The sequence below is a fragment of the Plasmopara halstedii genome (genome assembly GCF_900000015.1).
Source record: "Plasmopara halstedii genome assembly, contig: Scaffold_194, whole genome shotgun sequence".
Taxonomy (NCBI): domain Eukaryota; phylum Oomycota; class Peronosporomycetes; order Peronosporales; family Peronosporaceae; genus Plasmopara; species Plasmopara halstedii.
In genome coordinates, this window is record NW_020187115.1 from 258,524 (window position 1) to 267,496 (window position 8,973).

The 8,973-nt window shown below is 49.1% G+C and overlaps 3 protein-coding genes across 3 annotated transcripts; 1 reads left to right on the forward strand and 2 right to left on the reverse strand.

Moving 5' to 3' along the window:
• Window positions 1–4,149: 4,149 nt before the first annotated feature.
• PHALS_02459 (mitochondrial-processing peptidase subunit) lies at window positions 4,150–5,493 on the forward strand (the record flags this gene model as incomplete). The annotated part of the gene is made up of 1 exon (XM_024720056.1): window positions 4,150–5,493. One exon carries the CDS (start codon window positions 4,150–4,152, stop codon window positions 5,491–5,493), a length of 1,344 nt encoding a protein of 447 aa, XP_024572739.1.
• On the reverse strand, window positions 5,492–6,048 carry PHALS_14867 (uncharacterized protein). The gene has a single exon (XM_024720067.2). The coding sequence runs from the start codon at window positions 5,847–5,849 to the stop codon at window positions 5,499–5,501; it is 351 nt and encodes a 116-aa protein (XP_024572740.1). The 5' UTR covers window positions 5,850–6,048; the 3' UTR covers window positions 5,492–5,498.
• PHALS_02460 (hypothetical protein F443_15726) lies at window positions 6,048–7,516 on the reverse strand (the record flags this gene model as incomplete). Its single annotated transcript, XM_024720078.1, has 3 exons — window positions 6,048–6,173; window positions 6,235–6,483; window positions 6,548–7,516. 3 exons carry the CDS (start codon window positions 7,514–7,516, stop codon window positions 6,048–6,050), a joined length of 1,344 nt encoding a protein of 447 aa, XP_024572741.1.
• Between the last annotated feature and the right edge of the window lie 1,457 nt (window positions 7,517–8,973).

Genomic DNA, 8,973 nt, shown 5'->3' on the forward strand with positions numbered 1-8,973 from the left:
ATTGTTCGCTAATTTCTTTGCAATGATACATCACCCCTAGAATTGTGAAAAAAGAAACCTGTCATCAGCTGCATTCAGATAACATACGGTAACGCTTTCTCCCCTCTATAGAGGTTTTATGTCTCATCAAGACCAGTGGGAGCTTGCACTCGGCGTCATCCAGTGTCCTCACTGCCTGCTCCATCAGAGCCTCGATATTATTAACAACATCCGACGATGAGCTGCTATTTCCGCAGTCATGGTCCAGTGGATAACGTGCCACTCCACGCGCCTCAGAAGGGCCTTGCACGCTATGCCTTAGACCTCGTTCGACCAGGCCACTTTTGCATGCAGCAACTGCTTCGAAACGTGATTGGTGCTCAGTAGATTACGTGCCACTCCACGCGCATCAGAACGGCTTTGCCCAGTATGCCTTGGACCTTGTCCGACCATGCCACTCTTGGCATGCTTCGAAACGTGAGCAGTGCTCATTGGATTTCGTGCCATTCCACGTGCTTCGCTCTTGATGCCTCGGGCTCGTCCGACCATGCTATTCTTGGCACGCAGAAACTACTTTATAACGTGAGCAGTGCTCAGTGGGTTCACGTAAATCACAAGGGTCTCGCTCTTGATGCCTCGGCCCTGGGCCGACCATGCAACTCTTGGCATGCAGAGACGGCTCCAACACTTGAGCAGTGTTCAGTGAATTACGTGCCACTCCAGGTTCAGCCCGCGAGCCACGCTCGGGACTCTTGTCCAAAACACCTTTTTTGTTTACAACTCGGATACTCCGATATCACGCACATTGACCGTCCAGGTCCAGTGCCCGCGCCAGTAGCGCTTCTGCTTCCTAGCAGAGGTGGGTTCACGACTCACCAAAGCCCCACTAAAAGACGTCTTCGTAGTGCCCAAGGTCTTCGACCTCCGATCAATACATGGCTCATGGTGTTTCAACCATGCCATACCAAGGATAGGTCATACGTTGCATCCAAGTCTAGGGCTGGACGGCGTTCCACGCTATCAAAGTCAAGAAACTTGACATCGAGGTCCACAGGGACCCTCGGCACAGTGACACAAGACCCCGTCGCTAAACGAACAGTTACGGGGAGACTCAACCGCGCTTCTAGCGCCTCAGCAGTCAGCTGACTTCCATCGAATGTGGAGCGTCGAGCATATTGCCTGACGCCCCGGAATCCATAAGGATTTTTATGGCTTCTCAAAGCCATTCACGGTCTTTTACGATCCGCTAGTCCGGCTTGCATACACGTTCCGTGTTCAAGAGCAGGGTGCCCTTCGGGGCTGGGCCCTGCTGCCGTCTACCTTTTTTGAGACTCAACAGAACTCAGTTCTCCCCCAAGAGGGCGATCCGCGCCTACTGGATGGTCTTATTTCCCCGCTTTAAACCAGATTGGTTAGAAGCGGGACGTCGGTTCGTCGAGCCTTTACGCGCCTTGCGCAAGGGACAATCATTCTGAAGGTGGCGGGTGTCTTCTTAAACAAAACACCGTCGGGTGTTTATACGTTGCTCAGCAGCTCGGAGCTCTCGCTCCTCCTACTCAGCGTAGCTGAGATTCATATGGGCCAGGCCCGCTCGACGAGCTCTGAGGGTGTTTATTCCAACCAAGACATGCCGACTTGAAGTTGAATAGGCATTCAGTGCCACGTTTACCGCTTCTTCAAGTGAAGACGGATGCACACGGTCTACTTCCATCCCGGCCACGCCAGTGCGGAGACCCTACATAAAGACAGTCACTGCGCCCGCCTCGGGGGGGGATCTGTTGTCATCCCGGCAATAGAAGTTCTTAACTCTTGGACGAAGTCCACCAACTCCTTCTTGTCCTGTCGGGCAGCAAGAAAACGCGATTTCACGCGATATGCCTGATTATGCGGTGAGAGCACTCGCAGAAGCTGACGCTTCTGCTCCTTCCAGGAGGGAACGCAGCTTTACCATCGCGCTCGGCCCCGAACTTGGAGATAGCTAGTGCCATGCGCTGCCGTTTGGTGCATAGCGGATGCCATAGCCATCTCGGCCTCTCTTATCCAGAGCAGGAGTTTCTTTACATCCTTACCCTCAAAGGTCTTAGCGCTAACCATGAGCGGCCTGGGTCAGAAGGAATCATCTGTCGTCGACGGTAGCGTCATAGACGCTGTCGACGCTGACAACTTCTGCTATAAGTGCTCTGACAGAGCAATTGTATAACGTGAAAACGCCGCTATGCGTGCTTATGACCTCGGGCTCTTGCGCAACGAGGTGCTTCACGCCTTCTCAGCCCAGCGGGGATATCAGCTTATCAAGCCCGTCCTGCATGCCCTGGGGCAAATAGGAGTATTTCTCCATCCTCCAAGAAGATCGGTCGTAACGACTTAGGCGTAAATTGACTACGAGTGCTACCAAATGCAGCGGAGCCGCCGTAGCTCTTTGCTTAAAGGAAGCTAAGCTAAGGCCACCGACCTTACGTTCTTTCCAAGAACTAGCACGAGAGCAATCCGCTACCTTCAATTGCTATAAGCCTTACCAAAGCAAACAGACACTTGTGTTCAAAATTGAAACTGTTTTTAATTCTTTAGTTGCGGCAGAGTCTCCAATATCTAAAACCCCAGGTTTTCCTGAATAATAAAGTAAACCATTAACCCTAATCAATATAGTAATGTGCATTACAACTGGCAATTTTGCCATGTGGTGGCTTCTTGGTACGGTGTAGCCACACCACTGTGTTATTACACTAACTGCGTAATACCCACCTATGCACGGTCGCACAATTTGGTCGTTTCTCACAAAAGCACGTGTAACTTCGTTACACATGCGTCCACCTCCTTTTGGCTAAACTGTATGTTGTGCAGCGTGGAAAATTTCCGGTGCCGCTGCACCCATCGCTCAAAGAGCTCTCCGTCATCTGCTGCGGTTTTGCCACGGGCGAGCACCACAGGAATCGTCCGAATCGCCGGTACGGAGCGCCTCCTCCTTGAGCACGAAGTCGAGTGCGGTACGCATTCATTGGGATTTCGTGAGATACCAAGAAGCGAGCTCGGAGAGCTTTTCGATTGTCAAGCTCAACTTGTGCAGTGGCCGGGTACCCACCACGTCGACGCCCAAGGATAAAATGATCGCGTGCGTCAAGGACCGACCGTGGATGCGAGCGCATAAGAGCCGCCGTGCGGTCAGCATCCAGCTGCTGATTCTGTGCCTCCTCGAGGTGATTGGTAATAGGGGTGAGCTGTAGATGCACATAATCTCGATGTGAAAAAGTGTAACGGGGTCACACAAGCTGGTGTGATCAATAGCGTGGGTTACACAAGATGACGTGAACACACAGTGGTGTGGCTACACTTAAACAACAAGTCAGTACGTGGCCGGAACAGCCAGTATGTATACATTAACTAGGTTTCACTATTTATATCCGCTCATGTTGCTGAGAACTGAGATCTGCTCTTCCAATATCATAATTTTTTTTTATTAATAATAAGTTCAGTGGGCCTGTCTGTGCGTTAGAAAAGCTCTCACAGGGGGAGGTATTTTGCTCTAGGTGTAACTGGATCACCCACACGCAGTAGCATGAAGGGGCTTCGCGTCGGTGCAGCAAGTAATTTTGGGCAATTAAAAGCCGTAACTACGACGTGATTTGAGTAAGAGTCGGCGTGATTCTTGTGCTTGCAGTTAAGTAAACTGGGATTCTTGAATCAGGTCCAGCCAGTTGGTAATGTGCTGAACATTTTCCTGGGCTCAACAGCGGGGTGTTGTTGTCTTCCCGATGAAAATGGTATAATCCGTACTTTTTCTACTGCAGACTCTTAGAATCAAGCTTCCTCTGTGCAAAAGCACGGCAACGTTTATCTGGTGGGTTCTTTGTTCCTCTGTCCTTTATGTTCGGATTCGGTGCCAATATTTGGATCATGTAAGCGGTTTTCGTTAGGTATGACTTCATCTACTTGTTGTCGGTGTCCTTACGCTTTGTTTAAGATCCTCGAATTTTGCGATCTTTGCTGTTCGTTTTGCTAAAAAGCTATAAATATTCTAGTATGCTGAAGTTATAGCGGCATAATTAATTTCCAAAGCACGAATCACATAGGGTATCTACCGGTATCTATCTGAAATTCAAGAAATGTTGGATACCGGTTTATACTTGCGAGTCTCTCTGAGCCTCACACCGTAAAAGACCTGTTTTTCCCTAAATGTTCTCTGCGTCGTCCATTAAGTTCGCGGTCCGCGCGTCGCGCCCGCTGTTTACGAAGGCCAGTATGATGCCCTGTGTATCCCTGAGCGAGCAATTTCCATCGATTCCAGCGACACATCCACTGGCTGCAACTGCTGCCAAGCTTACTACGTCCACGACATTTTCTGGCCTAAGTTTAGGCTCAGACGACCGAGATGCTTCCGTGGCTACCATCGGCGTCTATCTTAATACGGGTGCGCGTGATGAGACTGAGGATAATGCAGGAGTGTCACAGTTATTTGCCAAGATGGCATTTCGTGCTACTTTGACCCGCTCAGATCTACGCCTTTATCGTGACATTGAGGCTATTGGCGGCGTGATAAACGCTCAAGCTGGTCGTGACTTTGTACGTTATAGCATAAGTGTGCTGCCTCATCATCTGGAAGCAGCTGCTGTGATTTTGGCCGAGACAACGCTTGCTCCTAAATTTGCGCTTTATGACGTGAACGAGCAGAAAAAGGTGGTGCAGGCAGAGTTCGAAAAGATCACTGGAGACCCGTCAACTTTGCTTATTGAAGGCTTGCACGCCGCTGCCTTCTATGATGACATGACTCTGGGCCGCTCTCTCATCGCTACTGACAATATAAGTGCGCTTAACCCCGATACCCTTTGGATGTATCAAAGCAAATATGTCAATACATCTAGCGCTGCCCTTGTCGGCGCGGGTGTATCCCACAACACTTTAACTGATCTGGCCAATGCTTACTTCAGCTCGTTTGCCAAAGGGGCCGAAGCTTCTAGTGCCGCAGCCAAGTACGTGGGTGGTGAGACTCGTATCAAAAAGGCCAGCAATTTAACGCACGTCGCATTGGCTTTACCTACTGTGGGCCGTGACTCACCTGATTTTGGCGCCTCGCAGGTACTTCGCGCTCTCCTGTGCTTAAGGATTACCAGCAAAAATATCACGGCTTTCTTGTCGAGTTACAGCGATGCTGCACTTATCGGTCTGTCAGGCTACGCCACTCCTGCCGAGGCTGGTAATCTTATTGATTTGTTTGCTTCTGAGCTCAAGAAGATTGCGTTATCTCCAGCTACAAAGGAAGAGCTGAGTGCTGCTAAGGCCACAGCTGCTCTCGAGGCCCTTGACATGTACAATACTCGAGCAGGTACTATTGGTCGTGTGGGCCTGATTGCCACTACAGGTTTCGTGTCAAAATCGCCGTCACAGCTTGTTGAAGGTGTCTCGGCTGCTAAGCTGCAGGAATTGGCTCAGATGGCATTGAAGGCTACGCCTTCGGTTGCTTCCATTGGCAAGCTGTCCACGGTCCCCCACGTTGATGTCATTGCGAACAAGCTGCAGTAAACAAATCAGCTACCGTATTGTGATGGCAGTTGTTGGAGCGACTTAAGTATTAAGCGCAGATGACTCAAAAGCGTTGCATGTGGATGCAGCAACAATGATGCGTCATACCCCTTTGGCTTAGAAGGAATCATGACAAGAGGTATACGAACTAGCTTAGAGCTTAGGTGACAAAGCATCCAAGATCGCATTAAATTCATTACAAACACTTTGCATCGATCCTTTCGTAAGATAAGCACTACTTCAATAGGAGTCAATGCGTTATAAGCTGTTGGTGGATCTAACCAGATCTTACACCCCACCTGTGACAGCACTTCATTCACAGCCGAAAAACTCCGCGTAACAAGTATCGTCCTCATGCTGCTCTCTTTGGCACATATGTTTGCAGTTTGAACACAACTGTGAAGTTAAGATTCGCCGCCCGCATTTCCACGTTGTAATCGAGCGATAGCCTTTCGCATGTGAAAATACAAGAACATGAGGTGAATTTTCAAACAAAATGCCTGGCTATAGCAGTATTACCTCAAGCTGTCGTCTCATACGTCATGTGGACCATTCTACTTATTTCTTAGATAACTCGACTCGTCGGCAGGCCATAAGCTTCCCCATTTTGCTTTGCGTGACGCGCGATACACTTCACGAAGAGATTTTCCTTTGGTTACAGTGCGACGCTCAAGGTTTCCCTTGACAGACACAAAAGCTCATCAAATCGTCTTTATCAATTCCAACTGCACAATTTCTTACAGTTGGGGTGCACAGGTCAAGATATACATGGCGAGTTGCGAACAGAGGACTTCTCAGCATGCGCGCAAAGTTGTGCCTTGTCTGTGAGATTGCATTTCCCTCGCTACTTTTGCGCTTTTTCTGCATGATCAAATATGAAAACTTTGAGCCCTTCTGACCGTGCCAACGCTTTGTAGTGACCTCACGAGGGCGATGCACAACAGGCGAGCGCTGCACAAAATGACACCACGTGCTTCCAGCAGCAGGACACTGTCGCATTAGCAGAAAACATATCAAATCAAGCAAAAAGTCACTTGATCGCAACTAGCTCTACCTCAAATTGATGTGGGCATGGTGCTACCACATGGGCCTGTTTCCATCCGTTTTCATCTCTTGCAACCGAGTCGAGCACAAACTGACGCGCAGATCGCACATGGTGTGATCCCCACGGACTGCCGCGATCAACAAGCACCAGACAACCATCCTCACTCAGAAGCTCCCACAACGCCGATGTCGTCGCAACACGCTCATAGTCGTTTGTCATGTCGGAAAACACGTAGCCCACTACAATGAGGTCAAACTTATTGCCAGCGTCAATATCCCTCGAGAGGTCCGCAATACTACGCCGAACGCTTAGGCCTGGAAAGTCTTCCAGCAAGACCTCAGCAGCATCCACCATAGACTGACTGGGTTCCACTACCCGAAATTTTTTTAGTGAATGGTCAAAGAAATTCTTGGCTACCCAGGAGGCAGTACCAGGTCCTGCGCCAAAGTCCAACATGGACTTAGGCTTAAAGTGGGGCAGTCGCTTTTGCAGCTCTGAAAAGACAGCGTGCGTGCAAGCATAAGTAGCCTCGATCTCAAAGGATAGAAAAGAAAGCGTCTCAGCGGGTCCGTAGATAAAAGAAGGAATCTGCTCGCTTCGGTCCATGGTCCATCCAACTGGCGTTTTACTCATATCGAGTGGAAATTGACGCATATTTCGGCGGTCGCCTATATGCTTCTGACGCAGTGTCTCAAGCTGAGAATGAGTACGACTGCGCACGATGGACGTAAGTCGTTTAAGCAGCTCCGTCGGCATTTCTATGCGTTGCGCCAGGCCATTGCGGGAGAAATCGTCAATTTTTGCCAGAATGGACGGATACGAGTGCTCGGCTGTAGCTGCGTAGCTGTTGGTCTTAGCACATCGCAGCCGTCGAGCGCGGCGGTTAGCAGCAGGAGAAGAGAATTTAGACAATAGCGCCGGAGTGGTGATTGCCGGCGCGATGCTGTCGAATGCGCACAGTATAACACGCGACAGCATTGTTGCGGATTGGTATTTAGTACACTTGTGCCGTAATGCGGTCGCTGGACCACAACTCGTATATTCTGGCTTGTCAAAATTGTGATACTGTAGTATGGAGTAAAACAAAGACAACTTCCTGGTCATATCTGTAGAATTCATTGAAAGATATTAGGTTTAGATAATCACGGATTTTCCCAATAAGAATCCAGAATCAAGCCCCCTCTGTGACAATGTGAAAATCGCAATTTTAAACACATTGTTTATAAATAAAGCTTAACACTATTAGGGAAGTATCCTCTGCCGTAGGTTCGCTGCCGCGTGTTTGGGCTTATGATTCTCTGAGGAATGCTGAAGTGAGACAATTCGTTTTATGCTTGACGTTTATTATTCACCCTAACTCCAATTTCATCGAGAGCCTCATCCAGAACGTCAAGGTTGAAAACATCTATATTGCCGGCATCGTCTGTCTTGTAGCGTTCCCGAAGCAGCGTACTGTACACGTCATGTCGAGCAACAAACCAGTATTGGCAGTTATCTGCAAAACCTGCATCAATGACGAAATCGTTGATAACGTCTCCATCAGTCTGTGCCCATGCCTTCAAGACCCATGCGCACACCGGCTTCACTGGCGGTAGCCTGGGATTGCCATATTTGGTGTATGCCACCTAGGCAACGGCTCTACTGGGCCCACGCCCGCCATATGTTTCAATCCACATAGTAAAGTCTTGCTTCCGCCACATCCGAATGGCGTTGCACTGTTGTCGTTCCTGTAAGTAATGGCAGGGTAAATCGATGACAAAAACGAAGTGATAAAAATATGTTGAGCAGCGGGGCTGCCGTAGCTTAGCGCTTGAGGAAGCGTAATTTAGGCCACCGACCTTTCGTTCTATACTTAGAACAAGTACGAGTTAGCGGATCGCAACCCGCTTACTCCCAGAGTAGTTATTGCCTTACCCAAGGCTAATTAGCTCTTCCGTTTAAAATCCAAAACTGAGTTTTATTAATTTATTTATCCTGATTCTAGAAGTTTAGATTTTCATTAATATATATAGTAGAATCTAAATACATGCATAACTACTGGCTACCTAGCCCGTACCGTATTCTAGTTTGGGTGTGGTCACACCATGCATATCTCGTGTGACACACACCCCTGTTATCAGGGTTCGTGTAACTTCGTTACACCCTCCCCCATTAAGATTGAGAGCATTTACAGTTATTGCCTCAACGAGGCTCGCGTGTCTGCTTGACACTGCAACTCAATTTGTTTGAAAAAACGACTTCCTTGCTCAATGAGCCCTGTGTCCACGACACGAAAGTCACCAAGTCCCGCTGGTTCTGACAGCGAGCACGGGCAGAGCCCAACTTCGTCTCCCGCACGCGGTGTGATTTCGGATAGTGCGTTCGCGGCACGGGGGAAGTACATCCTAGGCTCGATGAGCACGAGCGTCGCGCTTTGCGCACGCTATCAATGACGA